The sequence below is a fragment of the Actinia tenebrosa genome, unplaced genomic scaffold (genome assembly GCF_029948245.1).
Source record: "Actinia tenebrosa isolate PJP-AT-01 unplaced genomic scaffold, QUT_ActTen_1.0 PGA_scaffold3__52_contigs__length_22856419, whole genome shotgun sequence".
Taxonomy (NCBI): Eukaryota; Metazoa; Cnidaria; class Anthozoa; order Actiniaria; family Actiniidae; genus Actinia; species Actinia tenebrosa.
The window spans coordinates 19443032-19456574 of NW_028292580.1; the positions used below are offsets into that span (position 1 = coordinate 19443032).

The 13543-nt window shown below is 35.3% G+C and overlaps 2 protein-coding genes and 1 long non-coding RNA gene across 3 annotated transcripts; 2 read left to right on the forward strand and 1 right to left on the reverse strand.

The window, feature by feature from the left end:
* The first annotated feature begins 31 nt into the window (after positions 1-31).
* Positions 32-4267, forward strand: LOC116301426 (ubiquitin-conjugating enzyme E2 N). Its single transcript, XM_031710479.2, has 5 exons — positions 32-170; positions 304-405; positions 528-672; positions 1305-1445; positions 2705-4267. The coding sequence occupies exons 1-5, from the start codon at positions 138-140 to the stop codon at positions 2740-2742; spliced, it is 459 nt and encodes a 152-aa protein (XP_031566339.1). The 5' UTR covers positions 32-137; the 3' UTR covers positions 2743-4267.
* A 1818-nt stretch (positions 4268-6085) lies between these two features.
* On the reverse strand, positions 6086-10628 carry LOC116301417 (ras-related protein Rab-7a). The gene is made up of 5 exons (XM_031710468.2): positions 10502-10628; positions 9374-9446; positions 8721-8847; positions 8114-8332; positions 6086-7809 (listed from the first exon to the last, which is right to left on the reverse strand). The coding sequence occupies exons 2-5, from the start codon at positions 9424-9426 to the stop codon at positions 7591-7593; spliced, it is 618 nt and encodes a 205-aa protein (XP_031566328.1). The 5' UTR covers positions 9427-9446; positions 10502-10628; the 3' UTR covers positions 6086-7590.
* A 263-nt stretch (positions 10629-10891) lies between these two features.
* On the forward strand, positions 10892-12878 carry LOC116301427 (uncharacterized). Its single transcript, XR_004197730.2, has 3 exons — positions 10892-11010; positions 11886-11985; positions 12719-12878. It is a non-coding gene; the product is annotated as an uncharacterized LOC116301427 (long non-coding RNA).
* The last annotated feature ends 665 nt before the right edge of the window (positions 12879-13543 follow it).

Consider the following 13543-nt stretch of genomic DNA (forward strand, 5'->3'; position numbering starts at 1 on the left):
CTGACAGGTCTCATTTTACCCACAAGGCCTTATTGCTTTCATTGGGTTCAATTCGAAGTACAAGATATTAGTAACCGGCGAAGGTCAGCTCCAAAAATCCTCGAAAAAAGTCCTTTCAAACGACAGATTATTAAATAATGAGTGGAGGACTGCCTAGAAGGATTACTAAGGTAACTCTATTTCCTAATTTTAAGAGATTTTATGCTATTTTATTAACACATTTTGCGGTTTGTAAGTCGAGTATGGTTTTGTTCACAAAGTCATATAAATCTTCCTGTTCATTGTGTGAAATTTTCTGTTTAGGAGACACAGAGATTAATGACAGAGCCTGTGCCTGGTATTAAAGCTGTCCCAGATGAACACAATGCTAGATATTTTCACGTTATAGTCAACGGCCCGTCTGATGTAAGTAAAACTAAACCGTGAATATCTACCAAACAAGGAGATTGATTGTTCTCTGATCATGGAGTGGTATTTAATACATGTACCTGTATCTTTGACAAAAACTCTATTTTTCTCCTTTTTAGTCTCCCTTTGAAGGTGGCACATACAAGCTGGAGCTGTTTCTGCCCGAAGATTACCCAATGGCTCCTCCAAAAGTCAGATTCATGACGAAAATTTATCATCCCAATATAGACAAGTTAGGACGAATTTGCTTGGACATTTTGAAAGGTAAGATTTTTTTTTAATTTCTTCATCAGTTCAATTTTAATATATTTATTATATTAGAGATTACACACTGTAATACTTGATCCTAGAATTTAGTGAACCACCTCTAACATATGTTATTTTTTACGACTCGTACGTACTTGTAATTATTTGGTTATAATGAATCCCATGAAATATATTCATTGTTATTAATTAAGGGAAAATGTTATTGTCTAAGATAAGTTGTACAAATCTAAAGCGTTCAGATTGGATATGTAAAGAATTCTTACTCTGTTTCTTAAGAAATGCATATTGTTCAACTATGCAGAAAATTTTAAAAATATATTTTCACTTTTTCATATATCATTTAAATCCTAAACAATCTTGAAAGAAAAACTCCAAATTTTATTGATACCCTAAAATGACCTCTGGGCTGATATAAGTCAGGGCATGGCTAACTCACAGATTGGATTGGAATTTGGCAGATTTTGGAAGGAAAACCCTTCAATCAAAGGAGGGACCTGACAAACTCTCACATATAATTTTGAGTCCAGAAGTTGAAGTTAAAACCCTAGAGGTGAGGCAAATCATTGACTGGCTATTTTATTTTATTTCAATTAACACAATAACCAATACATATGTTATCTCGATTTCAGATAAATGGAGCCCTGCCTTACAGATCCGCACAGTTCTGCTCTCAATTCAAGCTTTACTAAGTGCTCCTAACCCTGACGATCCACTGGCTAATGATGTGGCAGAACAGTGGAAGGTTAACGAGGAGCAAGCTATTGAAACTGGTATGTGATTTGGAATAAAATAAGTCATCAAGTAGAAGTAATATTTCAAACACACGAGAGAGTTCTTCCTTCGATTTCCAAACACCGAAAAGTGAGTTGAAAAAACAGGGCGCAGCTGAGTTTTTTAAACTGACTTTGAGGCGTGTGGAAATCAGAGGAAGAACTCTCTCATGTGTTTCAAATTACTTCTCAAACTCATGAATATTTCTTGGAGAAAATCAAAGAAAAAGTTTACGAAATTTAATGCAAATTAAGAACACATTTCCAAACCACCGTCACGGTAGTGATTTGCTTTGTTTTCTCCTCATTAAATATTCATGAGTTTTAGAATACTGTTTCAAAGCTGCAAATTTTTAACAATAAGCTGCTGGTCATTTTGTCAGGCTAGAGGCATGTTTGACCCATAAAAGTCAAAATTTTTGCTGGTCAAATATCTGGCCAAGGTGAATCCAGATATTTGTCTGATGACTGGCAGTAATTTGCAGCATTGTTGTTTTGAGGTCCTATCAATAGTATAATATACTATTATAAACTATTCTATGATTTAGTAATATTGACAGGCGAGCCTTTAGATTAAGGAATTAGGGTTGGAACAATGTAATTTATAAATAAACAATTCTACAAAGAACACACACAAATATGCACAAGAAAGTACAAAATATGAGACTGTTGTGTTAGTAACAGTCAATCAACTGAATGTCAGGTACAGTTTGAATTAAGTATGAAAAGTAGAAATTTACAAACATCTTTGCAAAATTGTATTAGAAACGACCAAGTAGATGGCCTGGGGGCTACTCTTGCCCATTTAGGGTAGGGATGTGCCGCCGAGCCCTCTGAACCCTGACCCTGTTCGAGAGTAAAATCGATAAAATTTATATCCTGTTCCAGAGCAAGATCACTGAAAACCTTAAACTGTTCCAGTATTGCGAAAATAGATACCCTGTTCCAGAGAGGAGAGAGCATGATTTCATATACCCTGTCCCAGAGCGAGTGCAATTTTATATACCCTGTTCCAGAGTAGAATCGCTGAAAACCATACCCTGTTTGGCAGCACGTACATGTACCCATATAGCGAATATAGGGGAGTACCCCCCCCCTCCGGGTAGATGGCTAAGCATTTACATGTAATATGGTTGTGCATGTTTACTTGACACTGGTATTTTTTTTCTTATAAAGGCTCACCAAAATACAGTATGACTCATACTTGTAACTATACACAGCTGTATCACTTTCTAATAACCTATATTTATTGTTTTCAGCTAAAACATGGACAAGGCTTTACGCCAAAGCAACATAAATACAGTAACTTATATCCTGTAAAGAAGAATGACACGACTTCGACTATTTGAACTGTTTTATACTGTCACCAAAAGTCTTTTTTGCTAGCTTATAAAATAGTTTCTTTTAAGGGAGAAAAAAATCTTTGTAGAATTTTAGCACGACCTGTAGGGGCTGTTCTTACCCTTTTCTACTACATGTAACCCTCCCTCTCTGCTAAACAACTTTTTCTTGTACTAATATGCTGTTAGGAATAGCTTCCCATTAGTGGTATCTGTGCTTAATCTTTTCATTTGTCTCAGTTAACTAATTCTAAAGCAATGCTTCAAGTTTACTAACAAAATCATGATGTTAATATGCTAACCATTTTGATCACAAAAGCTTGTCACAAGTTGCTTTGTGTCACAAGCCCATTGATCTCTGGTTGGCACATGAATAATGAAGACTTACAGTATGTTACATGAAGTATCGCTATAAGAGAATGGAGGCAAACTGGTTGTAGCTCTCAAAAGAAACACAAAGTTTAAGGGAGGGGAGAGACGAGGAAACCAAGGAGACGATTTGTAAATCAGGGGAGCATACAATGAGATAGGGTTAAAATACTTAAGTGTGCTGGAAAATGTTACGAATTTTGCTTTTCACATATGCAAACTGGTGAGACAGCTGAAAATAGTACAATGACAGTACATCACTAAGGTCTGAGGTCACTGTCAAGGACAGTTTAATTCTACAAGTGTATTTTTCGTGAAAACTAGGAAACAAATTGGAAGATGTGTATTTACAGTCAGCTAGAGTATTTCTCTGGAATTTAAATTTAAATTTTATTTGAATTGATCAAACAATAATTGTGGTGTAATGTAAAGGATTTTGATCAGGTCTTTACTGTACATGTAAAACAAATGTGTGATGGAGGTGTTTTTGTCAGTCCATGCTTAGTAGACTTCTCAGTCAAGTATGACGTTAACAACATCAAAATCTTGCATTTCTCAGGATGGTATAGAATTTCAACCAGTCACAAGTGACAGTGCATGACATCACTGCTCATTCAGTGAAAATGCTCAAACACGGTACTGCCACAATCCACACGGCCGATCTTTATTGTGAGTACAGTCACTGTATTTGCTTTGGTTTTTCATATTCAACTGAGAGGTTGTAAGCTTTAAAGTAGAAAATGTCACTTTTCGATTACGTAATTAATGATGATTTGTTTACTGAATCATCATGATCATTACATTGTAGTTCACGACCTGGTTGTATAAGCACCATCCAACAGATAAAAGCCCTATCCAGTGAATAGTTATCCGTAACTAGTCTTTATCCAGTGGATAACTCTATCGTACATTTCTAAGCTTCATGCAACTGAATCGTGTAATCTGTATGAATTTCATCTGCTGGATAGTGCTTATTTGCCATTCATACAACTGCGGTTTAGGGGAGTGAGCGCTGTAAAAAGTTAAAATACAAAAAGAAATTTTTAGCAAAAACAAGATGATACTTTGAATGCAACTAAATTAAAAAGAAACAATAAAGAACAGTCCACTTCATTTGGAATATATTGTATGGAAGAGGTTGAAAAATTAATACACATTTTACTGAGCACTGTATGGGATCATGTGTCATATATAGAGGTTATTTACTGGTCAGGACGTCCAGATATTGAGCGAGGGCAAAACCCAAGTAACTGTGTAATGTTCGTAAGTAGACGATGCAAGATAATTGATGATTGTTTAATATTGATTTGCTAACAATTTAACAAATGAGTGACACAATTGCATATTCTAACTCCTCAAAATAACTCATTTTGTGCCAATAGTTGTATCAATAACGTGTAATGTACTTTCATCAACACCACAAGTAACATCATTAGCGCGGATCAACTTTCAATAACGACAATTGAATATGCGTGTACATTCATAGGCATCAATGGACAATCAATAGCGCGTTCGTACATTCATATGCGCGGAATGTATTTTCTTGTGCGCGAAATTCAACTTCAACTGACACCAAATGACAAACAATTGCATTTATGGACAATCATTTACCTAAAAGTGAAAATTCATTAATGCTATTAGCATAATCATTGACAATCTATAACGCGTTTGGACAATCATGAGGGTCAACGTTATATTCTATAGCGTGGTTCGACAAACATTTGCATGATTCGAATAAACAATTAGAGAAATAAAACAATCATTAGCGTTTTTTTTATTTATTTTTTTTATCACTTTAATACATATACTGTAAAAAACTCAGGAAACTGCCTCCATAATAGCGGCTGCGTAGGAGAATAGCAATTAGCTCACTTAAAGCAGCAATCAAAGCCGATCTCAGCCGTCCAGAGATCCAACAACATACGAGCGATCGGGCTGAGGCAAGACGACAAGGGATTGCTCTAGGTCTCTACAGAAAGCAGTTGCTAATGGAAGGGTTCCAGAGAAATGTGGCAACCATCACTATCGCTAAATGTGATCAGTGGTTCAAATATATGCAAACGTATTTGCCACGATGCATAAGTGGCTAAGAAATTGAAGGCTAAAATAGTTTTTTTTTAAATCGCTAATGATTGTTTTATTTCTCTTATTGTTCATTCGAATCATGCAAATGTTTGTCGAACCACGCCATAGAATATAACGTTGACCCTCATGATTGTCCAAGCGCGTTATAGATTGTCAATGATTATGCTAATAGCACTAATGAATTTTCACTTTTGGGTAAATGATTGTCCATAAATGCTATTGTTTGTCATTTGGTGTTATAGAAGTTGAATTTCGCGCACAAGAAAATACATTCCGCGCATATGAATGTACGAACGCGCTATTGATTGTCCATTGATGCCTATGAATATACACTCATATTCAAATATCGTTATCGAAAGCTGATTCGCGCTAATGATGTTACTTGTAGCGTTGATGAAAGTACATTACACGTTATTGATACAACTATTGGCGCAAATGAATGTACATTTTCTGTTAATGAACAGCAAAAGGTGTATTTCAATTCACAACTTTTCTCTTGATAAGTTATAATCCTACAAATTAGTGCAAAGTTATGTAGGTGTAGGGTCTACTGAACTTGTACCTATTTTTTCACGGACATATGGTATGCACTCTAATGAAAATATTTGACCACTGTTTTGATTGCTATGCACTGATCAAGACAACACTCGCAACGGGGAGATCAGGTAATCGACTACCATCAACCAAATACAATCTTTAGAGTAATAATGTAAAGGTATTAGGAAACATAGCTTTAACGACTTTATTTAATTGAAGGTAGTCTATTGGTCAATTTTCCTGTCAGAACTGTTGTTTATTATCAGCGTGTAGCAATGTAAAATATATTTAAAAGTATACAAGTCGCTGTTGTCATTCCAAATTTATTTTATTTTGAAGTCCCAATAACAAGTCATCTTACATGTTGGTGTTATCATATTCATCATAATCTCTATTAACTGACATCCAAACCCTGTCAATACAGCAGCTTAAAGACCTCCCTGCACTAGTAGGTTGCAAGATTTTGGCGCATGCTATATTGCAATTAATTTTCAATGTTACCTGAACTCAATAGCTGCAAGTTGCCTGAAGCTGGTCTTCCACTGCTGTCAGTCAAAAATGTAAGAGGTAGCGACTCAACGGAACTAATTTCTCAGGATCACTACTGGTGTATCCAAGTAATAATCTTGATTTTAGTTTACCTAGAAATCTAGTCTAGAATTTTGGGATGCAAGATACATAAAGATGCACCAACAATGATCCTTTCTTTGTATAGAGTGAACCTGGATTGACACTGTTTGGATGTGTGTGCATGTATTGACAGAAATATCCCTTTACAACCACACAATAGTGCAAACATTAAACCTGAAATATTAAGGTATTACTTTAAGATTTTATTAAATAGACACTATTTGTGTCATCATGTGATGGCAGCCATGACAGGAAGCGCAACAATGGACTTGGGAAACTGAATTATTTTGCAAGTACACCAGATGAGATCAGGGGAGCTTACCATTTCAACCAATCCATCCTGTTGGAAATTCATTTGCTGATAGTAAAAAAAGGGCAAACTTTTTATGCCAAAAAATGATATGAGTCTACCAGAAGAACCGAAAAGAGCTGGAAAAATGATTACCTCAATAAGACCACGTTTTCTGGAACTTTCCGATTGGAATGACACATGCCATTATTTTGTTTTCCAACTAGAGTTTCCAGTTTTTCTGGTAAATGTTAAGCACCCCATATTCAATTGTTCCAGTCATGGCTGCCAACACGTGATGGTGCAAATACTCTATTGTCTCTCTTATTTGAATACCACTTGTTACAGTAATAAATATTTCATATTTAGTGTCTGCACCAATTAACACTTTCATTATACATGTAGCTAATATTGTTTTCAAATATATTTAAGGCATAATTACATACACTTGATTGTTTTGGAAAAGAAAATGATATAAACCAAGCATTCTTTTCATAAATTGTGATTACTGTTGAATTTTTAATTTTTTAATTTTGGCATTAAACGCCCTACTTGATGGTTGCCGATAGTAATAATCATGCAACAGCAAATGAAAAAATAGACTTCAAAAGAACCAGAGGGGTAAGTGAGAATATTGTTTATCATTCTACAAGACATAAAAAAGTACACTTCTCTAGTGGTATCTATCCTGTATTGAATTGTACAATTGGGTTGAATAGCTTAGGAGATGCTTGACTCACATGGTAATAACTATAAATTTCTATTTGTACTGGTATAGGTGAGTGCTTAGGTGGTACCCCATACGGCTACTATACCAAGAAATTCATGTGATTCAAGCTTAACTTAGCCTCGTAAGAAAGGACAATATATTGACAGTAGGTTCTAACTAGTTTTTTTAACATGCACACCCATCTGATTTCTGTTTGCTGTCGTTTGATAACTTGATTTGGTCTGGGAAATCATTGTATAGCTCCACATCTGTTTCCTGTGCAAGTGCGTTCTTTGCTATAGTTTGAAAAGCCTGTTCAACGTTGATGGCTTCTTTAGCACTGGTCTCAAAGTAAGGAATGTCATTCTTAGAATGGCACCAGGCTTGTGCTCTCTTTGCCGAGACCTGTTGATTGAGACATAGTGATTAGGAATTTATATTCTTAATTTTTCTGTGAAGAAATCCAGAGAAAACCATGGTGGCCTTTTCATATAACTTCTCCTCATTTTGACTGGATCTCACAAATTATCAGGGCTTAAAATAACAGACATCAGACAATGTCCGCCCAGAATTGGAACTTGGAACTGATTAATTAGTTCAATACTTACAATATTATTAAATTTACACTGTGTTTTGTAGTTAACTTGTGCCAAATTTAATTTTGAAACAATTTAATTGTTAAAGATTTGACAGCAAATGTTCAACTTACCGCTCTATTTTCTAAGTCAATCTTGTTTCCCAGAACTACAAAAGGAAAGTTTTCAGGATCCCTGGGACTGGCTTGAATAAGAAATTCATCTCTCCAACTGTCAAGGGTCTTGAATGTGTTGGGTTGCGTCACGTCAAATACCAAAACACAACAATCTGCACCCCGATAGAATGCAACACCCAAACTCTGGAATCTCTCCTGTCCAGCAGTGTCCCAGATCTGAAGAGAAATGAATAGAAAAGGAAATAAAATAAATGGGAAAATAATGGGAAAAACTGAGAGTTTAGAGGAAGGACAATTTGTAAGACCAACGAAATCAGTTTTTAAAACTAAGGAGGAAAGAGTAAGTACATTATAATATCATCATTTGAGTTAATTAACTTGGGCTTGGGGTCTATGGAGGAGTTTGAAGCACATACATTGACCCCATTGGAGGCAGTGTAAATCTATTTCCATGAAAAATATTTTGTCCTCTGCAAGGTAGTCATTAGTTCTCTTATGGGATTATATGGATATCCAAAGTATTGTGAGATTACCTTAGTACAAAATAAAACCTAGATGTGGGAAGTTTTATCTTAAATCTACAACAAGATTGGTCAATTAATACCTGCATGGTAACCAATCTGTCATCAACCATCACTTCTTTAGTTAAGAAGTCTGCACCAATAGTAGCCTTGTACTGATTACTGAATTTCTTGTTCACATACTGGTTCATTAATGATGTTTTTCCAACACTGCCAAACAAGAAAACAATAAGAATATATTATAATGCTAACCAAGTGCAAAACTATGATAATATCAAGGGAAGATAAACATTTTTCATTGGCATAGATGGTCATTTGAAGACCACAGTGGCTATGTTGGTGTACTAAAACAATACATTTTCTATCCTCGGGGAACTAAACTCTATTTGTATGCAAAAACCGTGCAAAAAATTTTTTTTATTGTTTGGTACACCAATATGACTGCCTTGTCACATGAGTGAAAACTCTCTATTCACTTTGATCAATATTGTCACTTAATTCCCCAACCAGAAATATACAAATGAGCATCAGAATGCCTTTTATAAGACTATCCACCTATCCAAGAAAGAGTTCAAGCTTGCATCAAATTATCCCTTACAATAATATAATGTAAAAATGCTATGCATGCATTTATCTAACCATTCCTTTCTGTTCTTCCTACCATTTAAGATGAGGTGCATATAGTTATAACTTGGCAAACTTAGTGATATTCAAAGCTACTGCAGGACATACTTACCCACTGTCTCCGAGAATAATAACCTTCAGAAGCACCTTCTTTCGTGAAGCCATTATGTGTCCTCTAGAATAGACTGATAGATAGAAAAGAAGTTAAACAGTAAAAATATTTAAGAAATTTAACAATAACCTTAGCATTTCTATGCTATCAAACACTTTCAAAACTATAAAGTCAGCATTAAAAATATAAAATTGAGAAAAAATTTTAACACTATTTTCCTCAAAAGAAGTACGGCCATCAAAAATAAAACAAAATAATATATTTTCTTTGGGAGAATATATTTTGCAGACTCTGATTTGACCTAGATCCTGCAGACATGCTGTCTCATAGAGATTCAGGATTCAAAAGTGAAAGCTAAACAAATACAACTGGAATAAAAATAAGTATGATTTCAGGAATTCTATTGGTTGCAAGAATAACCACGACTTCGAAATGTAAAATAATATTTAACAAATAATCATTAATGTAAAAAGGTCAAGAATAAATATTAAGAAATAAAAGTAAAAAATTCCAATTAGATATTGTCAAAATATTGTTTCCTAGAAGCTCAAAAACAAAAATTAGGAAAATAGAGGATCTGGTTGAAAAATTTTGCAGAATAGTTCAAAGTACAAACAAATGCATTAACATTAACATACTGTGTATAATTATTGTAATAAATTCTTCCAAAAAGAGCAATGTCATTCCCCATAGAATCAATATATGAATTGAATTATTTTTAATTTAGGAAGATAAATACACTTTAAGTTTGTGTTTAATCTTAGTAAAGTCTTATGGTTTAGCACTCTATGTTGCGAAACTAGATGTCACAATCGAGATTCGTCCATCCCGTGGATCGTTCATTATTACAAAGAACTAAAACAAAGAGCCTAAAAACGAGGATCCTTACCGTTAAATACTTCAAAATGAACTGGGATTTATATCTGACCTATGCAATGATTATGATTTGTATTTTTGATGTCAAAAAAGCTGGGTGAAACAAAAGGAAGGTGCTGCGATTTGAGAACAGATCATTACCCCCTTCTACCTTTCGTACTAAACATTTAACGAATTTCAAAGCTCAAGAAACCATCAGAGCCTTCATTATACATTCCTGAACATAGGCCAGTTTATATATATTAAACTTACCAATTTATATAGAAAGAATTCGGAGATATAACGTCAAATCCAAGAACTTACGTGAAGACTTCACCGATGTCGACAAAATGGCCGAGGCGTTTGCGGTGCTTGTCTCGTGACCATCCGAATATACGCGATTGCGTCACATAACACAGGGTGACCACCTTGAATTCGAATAAATTTGATCCTAAAAAGTTTAGGAAAAATATCCTCAAACGCAAAAATAGATTTTTCAGCAAAATAATAGGACTCAATTTGATAAGATCCATTAAAGAGCTTTTTTTGTTCTTTTTATTTTTGGAGATTATGATCGAGATTAACTGGAAACAAAGGTCGTCGAATTGTCGTAAAAGCCGACGTTTTACGAAGACTTCCGAGTTTGTTCCGGAAATATGAGATTCCAAGAAAAAATCGAGAAAAATCAATATGGCGCCCAAGTTGAAGAAGTCTCCTAGTAAAGGGTATGTTGGCGGAGTTGGAGCGTTTATTATGGACTTTTATCGAAACCCATTAAAATGGTATGTATCGTTGTTATGTCTTTTATACGAAACTAAGACTTCAACTTAATTTTTGACAAGGCATTCTAGAAATTTTATCTGAAAAGTCTGGCACGTGCTGGGCCCCTTATGAGGTATAAAGTTGCTGTATCATGTTTAGTTAGCCCTGTCGATTACGTAATTCTGGGCTAAAAAATATATCTATCTCTAAGAGAGTCAGACAACATTCGCTATAGACGTGCATAAGTTTTTATAATGTTTTTATTATTGATTCTATATTATGAATCTAAATTCATACCATGCCATGGAGTACGATGGCTGGGGCTATGTGCAGTCAAACTTCATATTGTATAGTCTCCATTTATCCAACTCCACCCCTACATAAATATCTAAAATGTTTTGAAAATGTTGTTCATTATTATAGAAACCAACCAAAAATTATGGTACCCCTATAGCCCCCTCCCTCCCCCCCCCCCCCCCCCCCTCTCCTGCCCCTAGAGAAATAAGCTTGCCATTTTGTTTGAAGTTTCCAGATACTGCATGAAAGACTTCCTGTTTAGAAGTCTAGGACTAATGTTTAGCAAAGTGAAAGGGGCTGGGGCAGCTTCATCCTCTCTACTTTGTACTGAATATGTTCACATAATTTTCGGGAATTATGGGTGATGTAGCCATCTGAGAGGGCTTGCCTCTCACCAAGGCAACTAGGAATTGAGTCCTGCCAGACTTTGTCATAACCTCTTAGGCTTTCTGTCCACCTTGGACTGGTTAACCCAATTAGATTTTTTTATATTGTCTCCCATACCAATTCCGGTGTCATACATGTGTGTAACAGTCATTACATTTCTAAGCGATTTTAAAACTCATCAATCAATGTATATATTTTGTCATCCGTACAGGCAAATAATCAAGCATACTGGTATATTCATTGTAGCAGTTATTGCAGTTAGAGAATTTTCTGACATAGATCTGATGGCACCTCCTCCAAGTCCTTGAAAGGTATAGTACTGTATCTGATTTCTCGTCAAATAATTCTTTTCAAAACGGTGTGTAAAAAGGTTTTCATCAATAGAAGGTGCCACCCGTGGCTAATTGCAGGATATTTAGTCCAGGACATTTCATGATCATATTGAAAATCATTATTACTAATCTAGTGCAGAACACAGCCACCTATTTTCTGGAGAGAGCCTCCAACTCCCAGGGGGGAACTCTTGCCTGTTTAGGGTAGGGATGTGCCGCTGAACCCTCTTAACCCTGACCCTGTTCCAGAGTAAAATCACTGAAAACCATACCCTGTTCCAGAGCAAGATTGCTGAAAACCATACCCAGTTCCTGTATTGTGAAAATAGATACCCTGTTCCAGAGAGGAGAGAGCGTGATTTCATATACCCTGTCCCAGAGCGAGAGCGATTTTATATACCCTGTTCCAGAGTAAAATCGCTGAAAACCATACCCTTTTTGGCGGCACGTACCCGTATAGCGAATATAGGGGAGTACCCCCCCCCCCCCCCCCCCAGGCTCCAACTTTAAAAATTACTGAATCATTTGAGCATATATACTGGACTCAAGGGATTTTGAGTTGCATGGTTGCACACACTCTATTGGAAAATATTTTGATGTCTGTTGTTCATGCCTAGATGCAGACGATGGTAACTGCTGACCAGTGTTTGGAATGAGGAAACTTATATGCAAATAATTATCAGTAACAACCATTTTTTCTAATCTGTTGCAGAAATCTACCAATCAAATGAGCTGTCCCATGATGGGAATGCTACTGCTGAAGTGGAATACGTTCATTATATTTTAGGAATTTACAATATTGTAACAATAATATGTAACTTATTCAAGTGGATATGGTAGATACATTGTGAAATAAAGTTGTGATTTTTTTATTGTTTTTTGGTTTTTGAAATACCCTTACTCAATAAGATATAAAGCCTCCTCTTACTTTAATGCCAGACAAGAAGCAACAATAGACCTCTTTACCTTGTTTATAGTGCACTATGTCCAACAAAAATTTCAGTCATTTTGAGTTAATTCTCAAAGAAGTATTCTCTATTTGCTAATTAGACTTCTTACAAGGATTGACAACATCAGTTGACAACATCATTTCGTAATTTCTACATTGAATAATTATCTCGGCAACAAAAAGAGATATCAAAGAAAAGTAAACGCAATTCTTATTTATTCGATAAGGGGTTTCAAATCATGAAAAGATCCTGTAGGGTTAATGACAGGGTTAATATGGGTTTTTGAAAGTCTTGGAAAGTTTTGGAAATCAATAATGCATTTTTCCAGGACCTGGAAAGTTTTGGAAAAAATTTTTTTTCGACCACTGGGCTATGGAAAAGTTATAATTTTTTTCTGTTGGTTGCCCAGGTCCTACCTTGCAAAGAGCTCTTTTTGTTGTATTTTAAAATTGAAAACACTGATGTTTATTTTTTCCTGCTGCAAATCAATGCCCACTGGCACTTTTGGTCAGTAGTGCCATATTTGGTATTGGTTTGTATATTCATTGTTGAATGTTTTTAATCCATGAATTTCAATTTATTTTTTT